The sequence below is a fragment of the Podarcis erhardii genome (genome assembly GCF_964252035.2).
Source record: "Podarcis erhardii genome assembly, chromosome: Z".
Taxonomy (NCBI): Eukaryota; Metazoa; Chordata; class Lepidosauria; order Squamata; family Lacertidae; genus Podarcis; species Podarcis erhardii.
Window position 1 is genome coordinate 9,849,291 of NC_138504.1, and position 23,628 is coordinate 9,872,918.

A 23,628-nucleotide genomic window follows, 5' to 3' on the forward strand; every position below is an offset into this window, starting at 1 on the left:
AATAATAATTTCTGCCATGCATTCCCTCCCCTATCCCTTTAAACCCTCATTCCAACTGAAACAAGCCAAAGTGCACATAATTTGCATTTGCATTGTACCAGGCTCCTTGTCCCCACCTCACCCCGTTATTTCCTCCATTAACCCTGATGTATGGGAATCCTTTGCAGATGATCTCAGTGGGGACAGTCAGTCAGTGACCAGACAGCAGTGACCAGAGGAGAAATGACTGCTGGGAGGAGCACAGAGAGAAGGAACGCCATGGTGCCTCTGCATCAGCACAACCAGATGCCTTCACCTGCCCCAGCTGCAACAAAACATGTCTCTCCCACGTCGGTCTCTACAGCTACAGCAGGCGCTGTAACTCTCCATCAGTTTGACTTCACCCCCAAAGGCCCACTCCTCCATTGTCTCCCAAGACAGAAGGAAGCTAATAACAACAAAACTGCTGCATTTAATGCTAAATTTTATTTTATTAAAGATAGAAGATACAGATAAGTCCAGAAAAGATGAATATCGAAAGTATTAAGTATCATTTAATAATTTGAAAATTTCAATTTGAGAAAAGAAACAATAAGACATTTTTTTAAAATCTACCTTAACTATCTTATATTTCTATGAAAAGTATAAACCTTAATACTAAAGGGGGGGGGGACCAGTACTAAGAATTAATACATTGTATAATTAAACTAATTTGTGAACCCTCCCAGCTGTTTTCTTTAAATTTAAATTAGTTTTCTCTCACTTACTGCAAACTACTAAAAAATCTTAATACAAGGAAAAACCCACCACCATATGTGCAGTTCTGAAGTAAATGTATTCGTACGTGTTATGTACTGAGTTGAATAGGATCCAAACTGCAGCAGTCTGATTGGTCCTAGAACAATGCAGCAGTATGACTGGTCGGCAGGAGCCACCCAATCCAGCTCCAGATAGAAGTGAATCCACAACCTGATTGGCCTACAGGAGAATCCCGGAATTAGCCAATCATGTGCAGCCCATTGTGTAAATAATGTATATAAACCAGATACTTTGAGGGGACTTTCATTCCCTCCTTACCACTATGAGCTGAATAAAGAGCATGAAATCCACTCTCGACTCTGAGTATATTTCAGTACGATATTGCACTTGTCAGTAAAATGCAATACAGATTTGCAAAACAAAGTGTAGCAACATGGAAAACTGTGCTCTCCCAAGGCCCAAAGTTGAACGTTCCACCTGTCTTGTTAAATTACTCTGTGGCCAGATACACTTTGTTAAGAAAGACTTCAACTTTGTCTTCTCCCAAAGAGCAGACATCCAGGATGCAGATCACAGGTTTTCTCACCAGCCCACCACCTAGTATGCAAACACAAAGATATGGACGTTAGTACTAAAAAACAAATGCTTAACAGTTGCTTTGTTGTTACGTTCCCAGGAGTATCATCAATGTTACGCCCAAAACAGGTAATAAAGCAGAGTGGAGAAGGCAGAGAATCAATCCCTCCTGCTTCCAACATGATGGCAAAGGAAAATACTCTCACAGAAAACTCCCCTATTTTTCGCTCTATAAAACGCACCCGACCATAACACACACGTAGTTTTTAGAGGAGGAAAATCCGTAGGCATGCCACCCGTAGGCATTCCCTCCATAACACGCACAGACATTTCCTCTTACTTTCTAGGAGGAAAAAAGTGAGTGTTATGGTGCAAAAAATACGGTAATCCCCTGTGCCTAAAGCAGGGAACAAAAACATCTGGATGAATACTCCTCATCCAGGTTACTCAACAGCATGGATAAAATCTTCAGAATTTCAACTCATTTCAGTGTTTGGCCAATAAATAAATAGGAAGAAAAGGGGGGAATTTCACTCTTGTTTGGAATTATTAACTCAGCATGAAGCAAAATAAATAAATAAATAGCAACTGCTTCCATTTCAGAAGATTACTTTAACACTGGAGTTTAGGGTGTTATCTAACAGCCACCCAGCATATCTGTAGGCTTCTAGTTTCTGAAGATACAAATTCTAAGATTGACACAATAAAGAATGCTTCCAGTTTCTTCTTGTTTCACATATCCGGGAAGACAGCACGACACAAGGAAAGCTGGCACTAATAAACAGAAAAGCATAATTTGCAATCTTCTATTAGGTTGTGGGTCAAATATTCAAAACCAGTTCCTTTGCAGGCAAACACATGCAGAGAAATATGCTCATTGAAGCATTCGTGCACTTTATTGCTTACTGTAATTATTTACAGTTGCCAATTAGCAAATGGTTGGAATTTAGAAGAGCCACCATTTAACAGTGTTGCTATTTCTTCAGGGAAGAAGCTATGCATTTAGACCTATACTGTTTAACACTGCAACAAGGCTAGGCAAACCGTACTAGATAACAAGCAATCCAGGAGGCAATTCTAAAATAAAGGTTTTGTATTAAGGTCTGTTACGTGGCAAACCTTCATTTACAACTACGCTTGCTTATTTGGGGGCATGTAAGCAAACCATCAATATCATCTAGAAGTTCTTACGAGAAAGTGCATGGGCAATCTTCTTCTGACTTGAGGTCCCAGTTGTGTTAGGCAAATCCACCGTAGCACATTCCATGCCCGCTGCTTGAAGTAAACCTGAATTTTCAGGGTAACACACAGGCAGGAGGGCAACATCTATAGCTGTGTCACAATTCATTCCTGTACAAAAGATGGATATATTTTGTTACCATCAGCTAGCATAAAGAACTATTTAGTTGTCTTTAACAATCCTTTCAGCACAGGGAAATCGCTCATCCAAATACTAGTGTCTACTCTTTTAATGGCAACCTGACAAAGAGTTGAACCAAAGACTTCAAACTTAAACATCAGAATCTTGATTCGCAATGGCCCAGACATTTCCCTGAAAACATACAAAAAAACCACCTATTGCATTCCTCAGTAATCTACTGTTTAGCTGTATATTTGATTCCCCCCAACATACAACACTAATCATTGTGTAGGTAGATACTTCAGATAGATAGATGATAGACATAAATCGATCTGTTCATCTCCCCCATAGTTGTCTCTTAAACAAGTCCAATTTAGGTTGAGATGTAACTTAGTTCTGGCTCATGCCCCAACAGCTGATGACCCAACATACTGACTACGCACACAAAGTTTCATCGGCATGCTCTTCCATTTACATACTTTAATACCCTCACAGGTTTTCTTTGTATTATTTCCAACAATATCCTTCTAGGACCAAACAAAGTTCCCTGAATGATGTACTACTGGTGTCAAGCGAAGTGATAATCTCTCTCCCCCTGCTTCAAGACTTGGAAATTGTGCTCTTCTTAATATGGGACAAGAGTGCATTGCCCTTCCACCCCACCCCACCCTATCCATATTCCAAGCTCTTTAAACACACACACACCTTAATACGCAATTTAAGCTCAACACCTGTATTGAAAATGCTGCCATCTAGTCAGATATTCTACCTTCTTGTTCTTCCACATTTGGGCCCTCTTGCAAGCATATAAATGAATGTGTCCTTGTTCAGTTTCCTCCCCACATCTTTGCACCGTTCTGCATTTGCTATGATTTTGAAATTGCAATCTATCTAAAATCATTCCACTAAAATGCAGGGCTGGTTTCTTTGGAAATGCAGAGGACATTATTTATGTATTCAAGAAGCAAGTGCTGCAAGTTTGAAAAATGCATACTATGGCTGCTGTCCAAATAGTTGTTTTTTTTGGGGGGGGGACTCCTGAGTTTCAGCAATTACTTACCATATACAGTATGAGAGGCCTGCTATTTGAAGAACACAAATCCACCTCCCCTCGAATGTGTAGAAGTAAAAGCAGGTTCTTTGGATCCTAGACTATTCCCCTTACAGTTGCTCTATTTATTCTTCATTAACTATGTTTTTATATCCCATCTTTTCTCCCTGCTCTGTCCATTTTATCCCCCAAGCAAACCTGTGGAGTATGTTACACTGTGAGATAAACACCAGTCCAAAACCGCCAAGTTAACTTTGAACCCAGATGCCCACAAACTCTGACCTCTTGCTCTAACAAAGAAACAACCACACTATTAGATACATTATCCATTCTCTCTTAGCTCTGTGCAACAACCATTATTCTTTCAACACCCAGACAAAACTGTTAACATTTCCCCAGTGGCATAGCAAGGTCAGGTGGTACCGGGTACAGAAAATTTCTTGTCACTCCTCCCCCCACATTGATTTTTATTTTTTTTGCCTGAAAAAATGGTTTGACTTTATTTCATATTTTTGGGGGGAGCCAGAGTTGTTGATCCTGCGTGCCCCTGCACTTCCCAATAGGATGCTGAATTTTGTTTTGCAGAGATGGTGGTTACTTACCGACAATAGTCACTTGATAGTATTCATAAGGACAGGCATACTCAATCTGATCTTCTTTATTTGGCACATATCTGTATTTGGCTGCTTGGAGATTGCACAGTTGCATGAGAAAATCTCCAGTTTCATAATTAAATTTTGATGGAAAGCTTTCGGGGAAAACTCTGCTGTAATGCAGGTGCTGCTTCAAGCGGTCTTTTATTTTATCCCAGAGGCTACTTTCCCAGGAACCTGGTGAACGTTTTGCAGACCAACCGTGCTTCTTTTTGGAAGCTCCTAATATGAAGATAGTAAGTGTGTTGTTAATCTCCATTTACTTCTATAATATTATTCTAGATTTTCAATAAACCAGAAAAAACCCTCCCCAAATAGTGTACATGTGGAATTAGTACAGCAGCACAGTAGATATAGGCTTTTATTATATATTTTCAAAAGAAAATAAATGCAAAGTAGCATTAGCTAGTATTTCCTGCACTTTTCAAGTTGTAAACTTTCAGAAAATCCAAGTTCAGCAAAGGGATTACTATTCCGGAACGGATTTTTTGTTTATTTCACTCAGTGTATTTCACTCTCTTCCATGCACTGCATTTGCTGAGTTTACATGTATAATAAATAGAAATCCTATTTCATTTATTTAATTTTTTAAATGGAGGCTTCTTCATTTTGTTTTTTCTTTAAAATAAGTACAGTCATACCTCGGGTTACAGCCACTTCAGGTTGCGGTTGTTTTGGGTTATGAACCCGCCAAACCCAGAATGGGTTACTTCTGGGTTTTGGTGGTCGCGCATGCGCAGAAGAGCTAAATCAGCTGCCTTGTTCTCTAGAATTAAAATCTAGGGTTCCATAATGGGGCAGCAACAGTGGCCAGCAGGAAATGTAGAAGATCCAAGCTAGATAATTCACGTATGCAATTTAGCTACGGTAACTGAAATCACCTTGCTATTCACAATAACAGGGTAAGACCTTGTAACATAAGACCTTGTAGCATATGGGCCTCCGGAAGGAAGATTCACTGAAATTAAAATGAAAGGTTTGGTTGAAGCAGCAAGGTTATCTCTCCTCCATCATCTCCGTTTGGCATTAGGGAACTAAGCCAGGATTAAAAACCAACACTTTAGCTAGAATTTTACTAACTAAACAACATATAACGTTACTGTAAAAGGTTAGGAAGGCATATTAAGTTTGCTAAGGCTGCCGGTGCTGCTTATTTCAATGTAAAAGGCCAGCACTCAGATAGGTTTCAAGGAATAAGACACATACTTCTCTTGCGCTTCTTTCGCGCTGGAGCCGATGCATCCTGCTCATCTTCATCCGACCTATAAAAACCAAGAGTAGAGTTGCCATTGGGGGATTATAGGGCTGCTTGGCCATTTTGCCAGTAATCACCATTTCGACAGGTTGCAGCATTTTATTTTTACTGACTAAAGCAGTCACTTAGGTCTTATGATCAGGGCCAAAGCAGACATGACACCACCTCCTTTTTCTTAACTTCGAAGCAGCCGTGATGGCATGTTTGTGCTACTACATTGATAGGGCAACTGGCATTAGGCATAAAAGGTAAAGGTACCGCTGACTGTTTGGTCTAGTCGCGGACGACTCTGGAGTTGCGGCGCTCATCTCGCTCTATAGGCTGAGGGAGCCGGCATTTGTTCGCAGACAGCTTCTGGGTCTTGTGGCCAGCATGACTAAGCTGCTTCTGGTGAACCAGAGCAGCGCAGGGAAACACTGTTTACCTTCCTACCTATTTATCTACTTGCACTTTGACGTGCTTTCGAACTGCTAGGTGGGCAAGAGCAGGGACCGAGCAACGGGGAAAATCCAATGAAATCAAGAAGTTACTGAGAATCTGCCACTTGTGCTATTTTCTTGCTTGCTGCACTAGTGAAGTATGAATAATCAGTCAGGCAACATTTTATTTAGTAGGCAGCTTTGGTTTTCTATTGATAAGTTAAGTAGCATTGTATGACACACAAGGGCACTTTCTGGAGCCACAGTCCTATCTAGAAGCTATATTGGATTCTGCACATATTCACATGCACCCACAAAACATTAAAAAGTTAACTCATTGTTAAGAGCCATCTAAAAAGAGGTGAAATAAATTATTTTGAATCAATCAATCAATCAATCAATCAATCAATCATTTAAATGGTCTCTTTGGTATTGCAAGCCTGATGCTTTGAACCTATTCCTGCCCAGATCTAACTACCTCATTTAGCAAGGTCTTTCCCAAATATCTATTCACATCTAACCGGTGGGAACATGGTGCATCTGCCATGGTGCGTTTGCAACAGCACAACCAGACGCCTTTCTCTGTCCCAGCTGCAACAACCGTATCGGTCTCCACAGCCAAAGCAATCACTGTAACTCTCCCGTGGTTTGATTTCACCCCCAAAGGAAAACACACCTCCAGTGTCTCCCAAGACAGAGGGAGGCCAGCCATGGTATTGCAATGCAAAAGTGATTTCCTTTGCAAATGATAACCTAAGGCATTTTAGAACTTTGATGCAGCTCATTTGAAAAGTACACAATTCCCATGCTATGTGTGCCTAATCTTGCTCAGAGGGAAGTCAACAGAACCAGGATTGTGGCCTAACATAGACAAATGCCAACAAAAACAGAAAGGGATTTCCATTTTAGAGAAATAGCTTACTCCACAATCCTATTCTTTCTCTTCGCTTTACACTTTCTGGGTCCTGTAGGTTGCTGTTCGGGTGGCTGGGAGGTTTGTGCAGAAGTGCCTGCTGCAGGTTCCTGGCTGACCTGCAGAAAATGAACAACAGGAGATATTTTGCCTTATTATTCAAAAACAACGAATTCAGCAACTTCTAAGTAGCCATTCTTCACATATACATGAATATATATATGAAGTTGTTGCATATATATATATATATATATATGAAGTTGTTCTGACACCTAGGGATTTCAGTCATCCCCAACAGAAAGGAAAGTTATTTTGAACATGTTTTTTCAGTTCATTATAAGTCATTTCCCAGAACCCTTTTACATTTTTAAAATGTCCACCAAATATGAAAGAACATTCTCTCCACCTCTTTACACTTCCAGCACTTATCTGATTCTGTCTTGTACATCTTAGCAAGCCTATTTGGAGTTAGAGACCAACTATGAATCATTTTCAAATAGTTCTCTTTCAAAGAGTAACATGCTGTAAATTTCAAGTCACTTTCCCAAAGCTTCTCCCAGAGGTTAGAAATCTATGTTGTGCCCTCTATCTACTGCCCAGTGTGTTACTGAGGCTTTAACTAGCTCGTCTTTTGTTTCGCAGTCTAATAACAAGTCATTTTAGACTATTCTGTCTATCTAATTTAAACATATCATGTAACATATCATGCAAACAGTCCGTAACTTGGCTCCTTAGGTTTTCCATTGATTTCAATTTGGGTTCCCCCCGTGAAATGCAGCAATTCCAGGTAGGTCGCCCATTGTCTATCCATATTAACTCTCTTAATAGTACAGTGGTACCTCAGGTTAAGTACTTAATTCGTTCCGGAGGTCCGTACTTAACCTGAAACTGTTCTTAACCTGAAGCACCACTTTAGCTAATGGGGCCTCCTGCTGCTGCCGCACCGCCGGAGCCCGATTTCTGTTCTCATCCTGAAGCAAAGTTCTTAACCTGAAGCACTATTTCTGGGTTAGTGGAGTCTGTAACCTGAAGCTTATGTAACCTGAAGTGTATGTAACCTGAGGTACCACTGTAATAGCCTCGATAGGAGATAGCCATAAGGTGTTTTTCTTTCCAGCAGATTTTTATATTTCTCCCAAACTCTATACAGATTCTTTCTAAGAATATGGTTCATAAAACGTTTATAAATTTTCACCTTCCTATACCAAAGGCATGCAAGCCAGCCAAATTTTAAGCCATGACCCTCTAGATCTACATGTCTGCATTATCCAATGTAATCCATTCTTTTAACCAACACAAACATAATACATTTGCAGGTCTGGTGGAGCAAAGCCTCCTCTTTCTTTTATATCTATCATAATTTTATGTTTAATTCTTGGCTTTCCCCCCGCCAGATAAATTTAGAAATATCTTTTTTCCATTCTTTAAAGCAGCCTGAATTGTTTACAATTGGGATTGATTGGAATAAAAACTGCATCCTGGGCAATAAATTTTAATGGCTGAAATTCTTTCCAGCAGGGAAAGCTTCATTCTCTCCCATATCTCCAACTCCTTCTTAACCTCTTTCCACAATTTAACATAATTATTTTCAAAGAAATTGAATTTTTTTCTGTCAGCCAGAATCCCAAATATCTGGCTTTTTAAATATATTTTCAACCAGACATCTTTTCTAACAATTTTTTTGACTGATCATCCATGATTTTAACCAACATTTTGGTTTTATCTGAATTTATTCTAAAACCTGCCACTTCTCCAAACCTTTTGATTTCTTCTAATGCTTTGGGAATGCTCTCCAAAGGTTGTTCCAATGTCAACACCACATCATCAGCAAATGTCCTTAGTTTATAGACTCTATGTCCCACCTCAATACTTTTAATTTCCCCATTTCTCCTTATATTCTGAAGCAATATTTCTAATGTCATAATAAACAGCAATGGAGATAAGGGACAACCTTGTCTCGTTCCTTTTTCTATTTGCCATTTGTCTAAAAGAATATTGTTTATTAAAATATTTGCAGAACAGATAGCTTTAATTCCAGCTAGGAAATAATTACCTGTTTCCATTTTTTCTAACACCTTAATCATAAATGAAATATTATCATAGGCTTTCTCTGCATCTTAAAAGATTAGTGTGACCTGTTTTTCATTTTTTACCTCCACTCTATTAGGTTAATTACATTTCTTATATTGTCCTTCAAATATACAGTGGTACCTCGGGTTAAGAAATTAATTAGTTCTGGAGATCCGTTCTTAACCTGAAACTGTTCTTAACCTGAGGTACCACTTTAGCTAATGGGCCTCCTGCTGCCACCGCTACGCGATTTCTGTTCTCATCCTGAAGCAAAGTTCTTAACGCGAGGTACTATTTCTGGGTTAGTGGAGTCTGTAACCCTAAGCTTCTGTAACCTGAAGTGTCTGTAACCCAAGGTACCACTATATTTTAAACCCTAATCTAGATTCAACTCCAGTATCAGAGCCATAGGGATTAGTTTATAGGATATCTACAGTCTTTCAAATATGATCAACTAAATAAATTATTTTGCCTACCCCCCCCATTTAGTTTCTCGATTCATTTCCACCTTTTTTCACATTTAGAAAGTTTTAAATATCAGTTTGAATACTCTTTTTCTTAAAAAATGGAACATCCACATTAAACCTTTAAAAACCTAAGCTAAGCCTTTTAAACTCTATTTCTTCTTTAAAATTTTTTTTGGGGGGAATGTAAAACACAGTATCCAAATACTTATGCTGTTAATTCTCAAGCACCATACCTGTTCTGGTGCCTCAACCGGTGCCTCAACCGGTGCCTCAACTGGTACCTCAACTGGAGCCTGAACTGGCGCCTGAACTGGTGCCTGAACTGGTGCCTCAACTGAGGCATCAGGAGATACGTTGGTGAAGTCGACATATTTTACAGCACCAATTATCCCCCGAATAGCAATGCGTTTGTGCTCTCTGTAGTGCAGTTTTCCAATCTCCTCCCCAATTTCATTGACGGTTTTCAACACTGGATCAACTGCAAAATAATCATCATCATCATCATCATCATCATCATCATCCCCCAAAACTTAGCTTTGAACAGAAATGCATCCAATCCCCAAACAGTGAACCACTATAACTAAAATGTATTAACTGGAAGTTGATTTGAATAATTGTATTAATTGGGAAATAATTGAAATTGTTATAATTTGGCTAAAAATAAACTTAGTTTTAAAGAAACAATACTACCAAAAATTATGAATGTAGGATTAAAAAGATTCAAATGGAAAAGCACTTAATGTTAAATTATTGCTTTGAAATTGGTACAGATAAACCTCTGATTGATTTTCATTACTGGCCACCCTTAGACTACAAACAGGAAATAAAAGTCCCCACTGCTCACCCGCTATTTCAGCACTGCAAGTCCTTGGTACATGTGATATGTGGGGGCCTTGAGATCAGAAGTGTGTGTTCATCTTAATCTTGTACTGGAATAATTTCATTTTACTGACTCACATATATATTATTGAATTCTACCCCACATTGTGGTGCACACATATGTATGTAAAGAGCTGGGGAAACTATATAGAAATCTTTGTCTAAAAACCCTGCTAACTGGCTTGCTCTGATAGTTTAATATTTTTCTTCTTCGTCAATAAACTTCCCAAACAAATCCCCCATTCCTCCTCTACCTTTTGGTTTAGTGTATGACTGTTACCGGTATAGTTTGTTGTTTAGCATTGTGATCATTTACTAAAAAGTACAAATAAGTGAATAAAGCTGCACAGAAATATTTCGTTTAATAACATGACTATTGCCAAGTGGCAAGCATGACTGAATGAAAATGAGGACAAAACACAACACCTGCAGCAGTTTCACAGCACTTCAGAAAAGTGTTTGGGGCTGGTGGCAAAGGATAATATCCGCCAATGAAAGTTTCGTTCGCATGAGAAGATCCCTCCTGAGTTCTCCTCCAATGAGCAATGCTTCTTACTCTGACTTCATTTTCATATGGCTGGCCTCTGTGCCACTCTGTTAAGACAAACAAACAAACAAAAAAGGCTGTGAAAAGCCTAATAAAAGTATAAAAATATTAAAGCAACAACTTTTTATAAGTGACTGTGCCAATAGAATTATAGAATCGCAGAGCAGGAAGGGAACTCAAGAGGTGGTGGCTCCATGAAGAACATTATAGAATTAATAAATGGTATTGGGAATGTTGGTGATGAGGATTCTAGAGACCGTGTAGGGATAGGAAAGAATTGCAGCAGTTTCTAAGCTGCCTAAGAGGCTCATTGCACGCAGACCAGTCTGTGGGATAGCTCAGTCAGTAGAGCATGAGACTCTTAATCTTAAGGTTGCGGCTTCAAGCCCCACTTTAAGCAAAAGATTCCTGCATTGCAGGGGGGTTGGACTGGATGACCCTTGTGGTCCCTTCCAACTCTACAGTTCTATGATTCTATGAAGTTATTGTAGTGCACCATTTCACCAGAGATTTAATATTCTTCTGCAACTTCTCTGTGACCCTGGATTTATTTCCAACACCAGAGATGCAGTACTCTTGCTAGAATCCCACAGATACAGACCTAACACGAGACCAGGCTTCCTCAACCTCAGCCCTCCAGATGTTTTTGGCCTACAACTCCCATGATCCCTAGCTGGCAGGACCAGTGGTCAGGGGTGATGGGAATTGTAGTCTCAAAACATCTGGAGGGCTGAGGCTGAGGAAGCCTTTAAAGCAAATAAAAGAAAATAAAATAAAATACAATCAAAAATGAAAAACAAAATGGCTGAAGCCCAAAGGTAAAAGGGGAACAAAAAAAATGTGGTTAAGATGTACATGAGCACTTGAAGGTGTATGTTACAAACTGCATGTATTAATTATGAAATTAGGGTTTATTTACCACAAATAAACATTTCACTTTCATTAGTAGTTCTCAGGTAAGATGGAAAGGAGCCATTCCCTGCAATCTCTCGGATCACCTTCAGGTGTGTACATACGAAAAGTGACCCTGGAGATGGAGAAAGAATGCATCATTTTTTTTTCATAAATGTTATTTCATTTCATTTATTTATTTATTTCACACATACTATTCAGTATTTATGTATGCTCAGAACTATCAGGTTTTAAAGCAAAAGATACAAATGGCAGCATTTTTATTGTTATTTATATTATTATTATTATTATTATTATTATTGCACTTCCTACAATTCCTAGCTCAACCAAACTAAAACTTTTGTTCTACCAAGCAGTTAAAACTATGTGACTTGGTCGTCGTTCTCACAAACAGCAGATGAGGAGAAAAACCAGTTACTGGTTTGCATCACTTTAGATTGCATGCATGCCTCCTTTGTGTTGAAAATAGTTCTCTGTATAGAAAATCAAATGTCAGAGATGTTCTAGTCTAAGCATCTTGTGGATGCAAGAGTGTTTTTGTGTAGCAATAGTATCTGCAGAGATAGTATTCCAGCACATGAGCCCTCACCTGCAGTTTCAAATAGTACTCACCAGATCCTAGTTTATTACATTTTCTGCTTGGAGAGAACTAGGAAGCTGAGGTGGAAGATTACAGATTAATTGTGGGCTTTGCAGAAGCATTTATCTGTCCTCTGTAGCTAGCCATATGCAGTACTCAGTCTACTCAGAGCAGGCAGTGAAATGAAGGAGCATGACTGACTTAGGTCCATTAATTTCAATGGATCTACTCTGAATAGAATTTAATTGGCCCAGGATGTTGTTGGACTACATGGACCCTTGGTCTGTTGCAATATTGCTCAGGCCCAAGCCTACACATCATCTCCGACTTTTAACTTGCTATTTATTTTTTAAAAGGTCAAAAGTCTTGCTAAATTCCCAAATCCTGCTACACACCTAAACATAACTCTTTGGATTATGATTTAAGGCCATGAAATTTACACCAAAGGTTTAAGCCACTCATAGATAAATGCTAGAGAGCACTTCATATATACCGTATTTTTTGCGCCATAAGATGCACCAACCATAAGACGCACCTAGTTTTAGAGGAGGAGAACAAGAAAAAAAAATTCTCTCCCTCTCTGCTCAGCACCTCTCCAGCAAAGAGGGAGGAGAAACGGAAGGGGCTCTGTTTCTCCTCCCGCTTCGCTGAAGGGGCACTGCGCAGCTCTCCCTCTCTGCGCATTGCCTCTCCAGCAAAAGCAACACAAAGCCTCTTGAGCGAAGAGGGAGGAGCGCTCCCGCTGCACTCAGGAGGCTTTGTATGGCTATCGCTGAAGCCAGGAGAGCAAGAGGGATCGGTGCGCACCGATCCCTCTTGCTCTCCTGTCTTCGGCGATAGCTGCATAGCCTGCATTCGTTCCATAAGACGCACACATATTTCCCCTTACTTTTTAGAAGGGAAAAAAGTGTGTCTTATAGAGCGAAAAATATGGTAGTTCTCCCTTCAGAAACAAGGGAGAAAATATATATAAACCTGCCTGAGCACCATCACACGCGAAGATGCGCAAGTTTCAGTTCTTCATTTCTACTATTCTGTCAGGGGCTTTAGAAGGAGCTGCAATGGTATTGTCTGCCAATACCCAAAATTAAAGCAAACTTTTAAGAAAAAAGGTATTACAAGATTTGGGGTGGGAGAAATGCAGATATATTTTTTTAAAAAAAACAAATACTTGGGTGAATTTTCTCAAATATTTCAGGCTGAGATGAAGAAAACAATTGCAGGATGAGATTCTTATCTGAGGTTCCATCAGCAACCAGCACCCAACGATAGATCAAAAAGTCTTCTCCATGCTCTGTAAGGACAACAGAAATGTTGAACATTTTCAGAAAGTATTTTTGAATTAATTGTTCATTAGCACAAAAATATTTAAAAATAACCTGTCTTCCTTGTGCGCTGAGTCCTCCCCACAAATTTCACAAGCCCAACTACATCACAGTGTTCAATGTATGGTGTGACAAGCAGCTTGGATCTGTAATACAGAAAAGTACAAGTGATATTTGCAGCACACAGTAATATCACCATGTTTATGAACACAGTGCTCCATCTCTCCAGTTAACCTGAATCTGGACAGGTTGTTGAAGTTGTTGGACTGGTATCTGAAAACAATGGCTTCATGGGAGCCAATAAACTGAGCCTAAATCATGATAAGACAGAAGTGCCGTGAGTAAGCAGTTCCCGTATCTAGGAATTAGGTGAACAACATGGCTGCACTCCTTCTAGAGGAACAGGTTCATAGTCTGGAAGTGCTCCAGATTCCAATGGCTCACCAGATTCCCAAGCATTAAGGAGTGATGATGACCAATATATGTAAGTTGCTTCATCAGCTATGACTTTTCCTAGACTGGCAAAGCCTGGCCTCAGTTGTCCGTGCTTGAGTGACCTCCCACCTGGATTATTATAATCCCCATTAATTTATTTAAATATTTATAACGCTGTTCATCCAAAGATCACAGGGTGGTTCACATCATAAACATGCAAACTGGGAACACAAAATACATCACAATAAAACAAAAATGAACCAATAACCCCCGCTTCCACAAAAACATAGAATGCTTATCAGCCAAAGGCCTGATGAAGAGAGATGCTTTCTCCTGGTGCCTAAATATATGTAATGAAGGTGCCACGTGAACCTTCCTGGGGAGAACATCCCACAAAAAGGGAGCCACCACATTCTCATTCGTGGAAGACCATTCGTGGAAGAGGCACACAAACATGATTAGTTTTATCTTTCCTGAAAGGCATGAGGGCTTTGGTCCAGTATTGAGAGTTCTTGTGCCACCAGCTCAGGGGTCTGTCCTTTAAGACATCCTGGAAGCTGCAGCTGGTGCAGAGTGCATCACCCAGATTGCTGCAGCCTGACAAGGCCAAGTGTAAGTAGTCCTGCGGGTGATGCGCTAGCTAACAGTGAGCTACTGTGCCCAACTCACAGTGTCAGTACTAGCATGCAATGCCCTAACCAGCTTGGGATCAAAGTACCTGGAAGAATGCCACCCCTGTTGCCAATGAGTTACACATGGTTGATACTGTCCCATAACGGGGCCTTCTTGGTGACAGCTCCCCATTTATTGAATGCTTTCCCTGTTTGAGTCTCCTTCCTTAATGGCATTCAATTTTATTTTTTATTTTTTAAAAATCCTATTAAACAAGGCATTTGATGTATGCAAGATACTGTTCATGAGAAGCCTGAAGTGAATAGCCATAAGGATCAAGTTGAACTTTTAAAATGCTATTAAAACTTTTAAATGTTTTTATTTACCGTATTTTTCTGTGTATAAGACACGCCCATGTACAAGACGACCCCTATTTTTTTGAACCCTGAATTAAGAAATAAATATTTCTTGAGCTGTTGAGCTGCCAATCCCTCACTCGCCCACCCGCTCGCCACATCCAATCACCCCCCACTGCATTCACTACCTGTGTATAAGATGATCCCCCCCATTTTTGCCTACAAAATTTTAGCAAAAAAAAAAAAAAAGTCTTATACACAGGAAAATACGGCATTTCACTTTCAATTGTATTGCTCTTCTGCCTCGTTTGCTGCTACTTTGGTAGCAAAAGCAGGATAGAAATGCAATAATAAATAGATAATGCTTAATGACAAAGCTTTTTTTTCCTCTGTTACTTTCCCCCTCCCTCCTCCTTCCCACTTTTGTTACATTATTGATGCCTGCCTTGTATATTGGTACAACACATTGTCTCCAAAAAAGAGAGCATAAAAAGCCTAACCTTGTGATAAACTGATACTGAATGTTGGGCAATCTCCATTCCACTTTAACGTCGTCTTTTGGAATGATGGTAATTAGAGGTCTTTGCCCGGCGTTTAGTGTTAGTTCTAGGAGAAAAAGAAATTAACCGTGAGAACACACATTGAACAACTGAGATCCTGGCTGCCTAAGTAGTTCTGCTACTCCTGTATGCATAACAAACACTGTTATCCCCCAGACTCACTTCTTTGGGTAGCAGAAGGGATTTAAAATCAGATAGAGTGCCACTATGTTTGGAGCTTTTCTGGACAGTCTTCTCACTAAGAAACTATTTAACAACTGCCTCCCTCGGTTTTGCCTTCCAAGATCAACCATAAATAAATAATGTGAGTGGTTATATCAAAGGGAAGAAGCCTGAATCCTTAATGGCAGAAATTCAAAATACAGGCTGAATAGCGTTTGAAGATTGAAGACGGAGAAATGTTAGACTGGAATTTCTTCAAAAGAGCTTCAATATTAAAAATGGTTTCCCCCCTCCCTTCAATGGAGTAACAGAACGTTAAGAATCTAGCTAACACCCAAGAATGGCTCCATACTGTAAACGTTTATGGAGTTCTCTAGATTAAGAGGAGGGACCAAGTATTTTGTTTTATGTAGCTTGTGGGACTTAACAACAGGTATTTGAAAAGCCAGTGTCAGGGCTACCGACCTAGTGTCTTTTACAAAATGGGGGTCTTCCCATTGTGAGCTGCAAAGCCCTAATATCTATTTCTGAATCAATACAGATATCTGAAATATCAGCTGAAATAGTTATGCATAAACTTCACTTAGTCTTAGCAACATGGTACCAAGGCACAAGCAAGGTTTCACTTTCAGTATTACTCTTTAAACAAGTGAGCGAAGCAGTGCTTCTCAAGTTACACAAAGAGAGTTGTGTGTGATCTCACAACAGGAGAGGGACACCTGTGGCCCTCCAGATTCGTTGATCTGTTGTTTATGTGGTGTTATAAAATAATGACATTTTAAAGTGAACTTTGAAACAAAATTACATGCTAATTACAAAATTACATTCCAAAAAGAACTATAAATCTGGGAGATTATTTCATGAGTTTTCCATGAATGCTGTGGGAAGATCAATTCTTCTGTCAGAAATTTTCATTATTTAATTTACATTGTTCCTTGTTAATTTCATTTGGCCGTTTTCCCTCTCCCCTATATTATTTGTTATCTCTTCATGATTACACAGACTTATTTAAGATGTGTAAAAAGAAGAAACTTTGTTTCATCAGTCCACTGAGAATATGTTTGTAAATAATAATAATAAATGTCTTAAATTGACAAATTGTGACTTGCACTTCTCTTTCCTCCTAGCCTGAAGAAACATCTCACTTTCTCCCCAATGCATTATATATACATATGTAAAGCAAAATAATTTGAAGGTAATCATACTGGTTACAGAAGGCGTGATGGGGGTATCAAAGACTTTTGTGGATTTAAGGAACAACAGCTGAAAGTTACTATTACACAGCAGATGAAAGGTGTGGTTGACTTGGGACAATAAGGAATTTCATCTTTTAACACTTTTGGGGTGGAAACACCAAAATGATTAAAAAACCCACATTTTTACACCTTAGTTCTGCAGCCAAGGCAGTAAAATTTTACTTTCTGTTCTAGGGGCAGTTGATTTTTTAAAAAACAATAGTGCTATTTTCCCCTCAAAGTGGTCAATGTATCCCCTTCATGAACTAGGTATAGATTTCAATGTGCCTTAATACAGTTATAATCAATGAACAGCCATATGCTTTCAAATGGTCAGTGAAACTAAACATACGTTGCCACCTACCTCAAAAAAACAACACATTGTTGAACAACAATTAATATTCAAAATACTTAACCTATTGAGAACAATTTCTTCACGCCAATGGATCCAAGAGTTTGCTGTGTTTTAGAAAGGCAGCTTCTTTTAACACCATAGTTTTCAAGAAGCAACACAGTGCCAACGTTCATACTGTTGTACCATTCAAAACACAAGTCGTTCCACAGCACCATGGTCATAGAACCAGAACGATCAGCCACAATGAAAGATGCCTAAAAGAGATTAAGAATATGAGCCACAAGATCTCAGCAACACTGTGGAAGAGTGAAAAGTATTGTTGAACTGCTCTTTCAAAATGCCTGTGGCTAATCTGTACTTTTCTGATGGCATGCTCCTCCTCAGTTTATCAGCTGTGCATAAGGTGCTGCATAGGAACAGAAGCAATGCTTCCCCCATTCAGAAGGCTTAAAGTCTCAGATGGCAACCCTATGGACATCTGCGCGGTAGCAAACCCCATTCAGTGGGACTTGTATGTGGGCCCAAGTTCTGTGCAGTAGTGGTCAAAATAATGGCATACACAAAGTGGAGTTGGATTAAATTAGGCTGCAACTTTATTGCACCAGGTTTGGCACATGGTCAGCCAGCTTGCTGGCTGGCTCAACAAGCTGTCATTGGACAGCTTGGGCAAACCATTACTGAGGTCCACCATGGTGTGAACTGTTTCAGGAAGAGCTCATCTAGTCCCTGGCAGGAAACATCTTGGCCTGTCAGCCCTCGACTGGGCTTCTGAACAGAAAGCACCACACTCCAATATCCCTTATGGGGGTCCTCCACTGGGCTGAGGCAGGGTGCCCCTCTCTACTAAGGATTCAGCCCAATGCCTCATCCACCATGTGAAAGTTGTGACAGTTGCTATGAGGTAGGAGAAAGCCCATAGGACCCAGCCAATAAATGTGCAGGCGAAATTCCTTCTTGGGGCCTGCATCCAGTGACTGACCTCCATCTATAGCAATGCACTTACACCAAAAAAAATCAAACAGTGTGAGAACAACACAAATGGTGAGAATGCATATTATATGCATGGGTGGAAAATTCAGGCAAAGACTATAGAGGGGAGATTGGGAAAGCCTGCCTTAGATGCTCCTAAAGTATCTCTTTATGAATGAAGCAGAACGGATTTGGAAGTATTCACTTCCAGCCATCTCTGGAGTCTCTCTCCTCCCTCCCACACCCCAGGAGGCCAGCAATAATTCATCCCCAGCTCTCCAGGTAGACCCTGCCCACTTTCCAGCCTGGGTCTACGTCATGCCAAAGGAGCCAGAAGCAGCCCCACCCACCTGCACCGAGCTGCAGAGACCTCTCTGAGTAAGCTGAGAATGGCACATTCTGAACAAATGAACAACAGAGCTGGGAGGCAGCACTGCAAATCTAAACATGGAAGTTACACAGAAGCTACTTTTTTGTTATACTTTTGAGTCAGTATAACAGAATCAGAGAATTGTTATACCGACTTCTACAAAAATAACAAACCCAAACCTGCACAAGAAATGCAAGACAAACTAGGGGATACACAAATACCCTGGCTAACACACCACCAACTGCACGCCTTCTTAAACAACCCAGCAGAAACGGCAGCAGCAGTGGCGTAGTGTGGGTTGTCAGCACCCGGGGCAAGGCAAGTAATTTGCGCCCCCTAACCCGTGGATTTGCGCCCCCTAACCCTAACCCCCAGATGTTGCGCCCGGTGCAGCCGGCCCCCCCTGCACCCCCCACGCTATGCCACTGGGCAGCAGTTATTAGGCCTTTGACCACTTCTGAAAACCTTCTCCTAACAGCAGAGGTACATGGCAAGGGCATGGTACCCACAATATATAAAATACTGCTCCATAACCCTACAACCCCCCCCCCCATCTCAATCAAAAAAACAATGGGAGCATGACATAGGTTACAAAATAAACCTACCCAATGGACTAAACTGTGGTCTAAACCACCCTTTAAATTCATCTCAGCAAAAAGAAGGGAACTCACATTGAAACTTATCTATAGATAAATCTCTTTCACTGCCAACAAAAACCAATAAATGAATAGAAATAGAACCTACCCAAATAATGAAACAAAAACCTTATACATACACTATGTAGAAGAATGAAAGTTTACTACCCCCTCTTCTTCCCTCCCTCTCCCCCCCAAATTTATACTGTCTATATAACATCAGTGTCTCACATTGAATATGAACAAACTGTGTGAAAGAACTCTTTGAACTGAAAGCAGAGACGCTGTATGTACTTCTGTAACCCAAGAAAATATTTAATAAAAACATTTTTTTAAAAACCACCATAGAATTGTAGAGTGGGAAGAGAACCAAAGGGTCACCTGTTCCAATGCAGGAATGGCATATAAACTAAGGCTAACAAGTGAAAATAAAGTTGTAGCAAAGAAAGTGATGTGTAAAACTGGTAGCAGAAAGCTTAACATATGGCTTGGTAATAATAAAATAATAATAAAAAATAAATAAAAATTAATTAAAAATTAAAAATTAAAAATTAAAAATTAAAAATTAAAAATTAAAAATTAAAAATTAAAAATTAAAAATTAAAAATTAAAAATTAAAAATTAAAAATTAAAAATTAAAAATTAAAAATTAAAAATTAAAAATTAAAAACCTTGCTGTTTAGCAATCGAAAGGTGAAAAGAAAGGCAACACAACAGGAAGTGAGGTTTTCTTCCAGCCACTAGAAACAGCAAGGGGGGGGGGCAATGAAAAAGGGCTTGTGAAAGTTGAGTTTGTGTGCTATAGACAAGAGTAATGTAAAATCACAGAATCATAGAACTGAGGAGTTGGAAGGGATCACAAGGGTCATCTAGTCCAACCCCCTGCAATGCAGGAATCTTTTGTCCTTGGGAAAAACCATCATTAAAAGGGGTTAAAAATAAATAATGTAAGTGATTCATGGGGAGCCATGTAGGGCAGTGTGTTCTGCAGTCTGCATGTTGTTTCAACAGAATTAAGAACACTTTTAAAAATTTCCATTAGCAGTGGCATCATGATTCAGCATTATGAAATTTTGAAAAGCCTTTGAAAGCCGTTTTTGTGTGCTCAGGATATTGAAGAAAGTCTAATCAGAATAAGGCTCCACAAAAATCAAGCCGTTATTTCACAGGTAAATTGTAAATTAGTACAATATGTATTAGCACAGTGGTATATTCATCAATAGAACTGTTTCCATTTCTACCTGTATCAAAGCAACAAGATACTCTCAAGATACAGACAATGAAATAAACAAGGAGATACATTTAACTCAGTTCATTTTGACTTTAAAAAACCAAAAACAAAGCCTGAACTCTAAATAACTGCCATAACAAAATATAATTATATTACCATTTACAATTGTATTTCATTATGGCTGTTATTTAGAGGAAGGATTCAGAAATAAGAATTAAGGTTTTAATCAGCATAGCAGATTTAAATGGACGCACAACAAGACGTAAGCATGTTAAGATCAGTAGATAGCCTACCTGGTACGGCTTATCAACAGCCAGACTGGGCTTTCCGTAGTACTGAAGTCTCCCCCTGTGGGTTATTTTAATGATAATAGGATGGGTGCCAGTTTTAATCTTATTGCCTATTTTGTGGCCAAAGTCTCTCTGCAAATCTCGCAGAGTTTTAACTGCAGAGTCTAGGAAAGCAAAAAGAGATTCAAAAGTGTATAGGTGACATAGTTGGTTTCATCAGCACTGCCACTACTGTACTACAAAACATATTGCGGCAAAGGGATAAGTTACAAATAACCAAGCACTGCTGATCTTAAAAACTGGTCCTGCCAAGTTGGCTATTCCTAAAGGTTGCTCTGGTGCTGTCTCAGAAGAAAGCAGCCCAAGAATTCCAAGGTGTCATAAATAAAACGAATGAAGTGCACAAGGTGAACACAAATGCACAAGTACATAAACCACACGTCTAAAATTGTGCAGGAGAGCATCTTGACTCTTAATGACCCTAACACCCAGAATATGCGTATTCCGTACCTATTCAAAGCCTAGAACCGAAAAGCCGCCCGGAGTGGCTGGGGAAACCCAGCCAGATCGTTAGGGTATAAATAATAAAATTATAATAAAATTATTAAAAGCACACTATCAAGTTTGGGTCCCAGTGCAGTGACACACAACACAAAACACACCTAAATAGCCACCATGTTGGACCAAACTATACCTGAATAAGACAATACACGACACCAAACATATTCCCTCAAATTCAGCTTGTGGGCTTCTCCTGCAAACCAGGCTCTCAACCCAGAATCTGACTGTTCACATTAAGCCAGACTATAGATTGTCAGTGCTTAAGTCTAAGAGACAAATTTATTGAACCCAGTAACAACAGCGGTATATCCCAGACTGTCCTACCCATTAGTCCCATGCGTCCAACAACCCACTATTGATGACCCACCCTGCAGCAGTCAACTCACCATCCGCAAAGTCATCTTCTGGATCCTTTTTCCCCCGCCATCTGTCCCCATACGGATCTTCATTATTCCACAGTGGAAGATAATACTTCCACCTCCCCATCAGCGGCACGGGCGGCTTCCTTCTGCGTTCGGGAAGCTGTTGACCCCGGACAGCATCACTTCTACTGGCCGCGCCAAGAACTTCGAGCTGTTCAATGCACATAACCCAGCTATCAAACTTCTGAACGAAAGCGCACGAAAGCTCTGTGATTTGCACCCGCAGGCCACAGCGAAGGGTATTTGTCTGCACCAAGCGGTTCAACTCGGGGGCCAGAAAGCATCTCTCCCGGTACACGCCGTCGGAAATAGTCATATCATAGAGGTACTGGAAGCCAGTACGCTTGGGTGCCTTGATGAGGGACGAGGCACGAAGGCGCACCTGCCTGGCGAAAGGATCGGGCTGCTCGGTGGAAGGACCAGGAGTGTCAGCACGAGCGGCCACTTCTCCGTAGGAAGAGGCACGCGTGGATATATTGCTAGCAGAAATGTAGCTGACGCGTGTCTTCTGGGTGGCATCCTTCAGATACCTCTCCAGAGATAACACGGTCACCGGCGGAGCAGCTACGAAGGTGGTCACATGGTCGTGAACCACGGCAGCACGGCAGCACGCCACGAGTATCCAGGAGAGCCGACCCGTCCCGTTTTCCATGTTCCTCCTCCGTTCGTGTGTTTCGGAAGAAGTGTCTTCAAGCCATAGCTCCAGCACTTCTTCTTCTTCATCACTTGCAATGGCATCCAGCTCGTCCCTTTCGGGGCTGTATGTCCCCATGATCAGACTCTCTGGCCCGCCACACACAGACCCACAACAGCTGCCCAGTCAACTTTAGGCGAGTAAGGCGGAGAAGGTAGCTGTCGGTCTATCTGCAGGTCCAAGAGCGCAAGGAGAGAACTTCTTGCCGATTTTGAGAGCGAGCGGGATTGAGAGAAAAAAACCCGAACAAATCTGTCCAATGAGCGGGCTCGAGGCGGAGTTTTTATGATGCTGAAGGGGATGAGGGGCGGGGGGAGGGCGGGGATTCGCGGTGGAGAGCGCCTGTTGCGCTTTATCAGAAAAAGAAAAAAACCTGGGCGCGTTTGTTCTTCTGTTACAGTTCTGTGATTCTAATGAAATTAAAATAAAATAAAACCACACACAAGAAGGCAGCAGTGTGCTGTTACTGGGGAGTAAGTAGCACTGAACACTATGGGACTTGCTTCTGAGTTGTTTTTGCACACATCTTATCAGAAGTAAGCCTTCTGGAGTTCGGTGGAACTTTGCCCCGAATCAGTTTCCACGAGGTTCTTTCGCTTTTTGCTGCTGATTAGCTCAGCTGTCTCCTCTGGAATATGAGAAAGGGATGTTTTAGACACAACAGCATGAAGCACGTGGGATCACTGATTTAAAAGAGAAAGAGCTTAAAACCGTTTCTGTGTCCTTGAACTACTGACTAGTTTTTAAAGGCAAATTTTTAGTTATACGGAGGTGTATTTAATATATATATATTTTTTAAAAAACCCCACACACAAACCAAACACGATGTTGCTTCCTGCATTTCGTCCTGGCGTTTCATCTTAGTTTTGCAAACTGCTCTAGAATCATTTCTGAAAGGTGGCACAAAATTTTTCGTTTCGTTGAAGTCAGTTAAGCAAATTTGAACACTATGTACAACATATTAAACGGCCGTTGATAAGAAAAACAGAAAAGCAT

At 40.3% G+C, this 23,628-nt stretch overlaps 1 protein-coding gene across 1 annotated transcript; it reads right to left on the bottom strand.

Moving 5' to 3' along the window:
- Window positions 1-599: 599 nt before the first annotated feature.
- On the bottom strand, window positions 600-23,356 carry RADX (RPA1 related single stranded DNA binding protein, X-linked). Its single transcript, XM_081847353.1, has 14 exons — window positions 21,903-23,356; window positions 20,959-21,119; window positions 17,522-17,714; window positions 15,649-15,754; window positions 13,800-13,891; window positions 13,592-13,714; window positions 11,848-11,955; window positions 10,808-10,975; window positions 9,736-9,980; window positions 6,975-7,084; window positions 5,585-5,640; window positions 4,328-4,600; window positions 2,506-2,664; window positions 600-1,335 (listed from the first exon to the last, which is right to left on the bottom strand). The coding sequence occupies exons 1-14, from the start codon at window positions 22,708-22,710 to the stop codon at window positions 1,229-1,231; spliced, it is 2,709 nt and encodes a 902-aa protein (XP_081703479.1). The 5' UTR covers window positions 22,711-23,356; the 3' UTR covers window positions 600-1,228.
- Window positions 23,357-23,628: the final 272 nt, after the last annotated feature.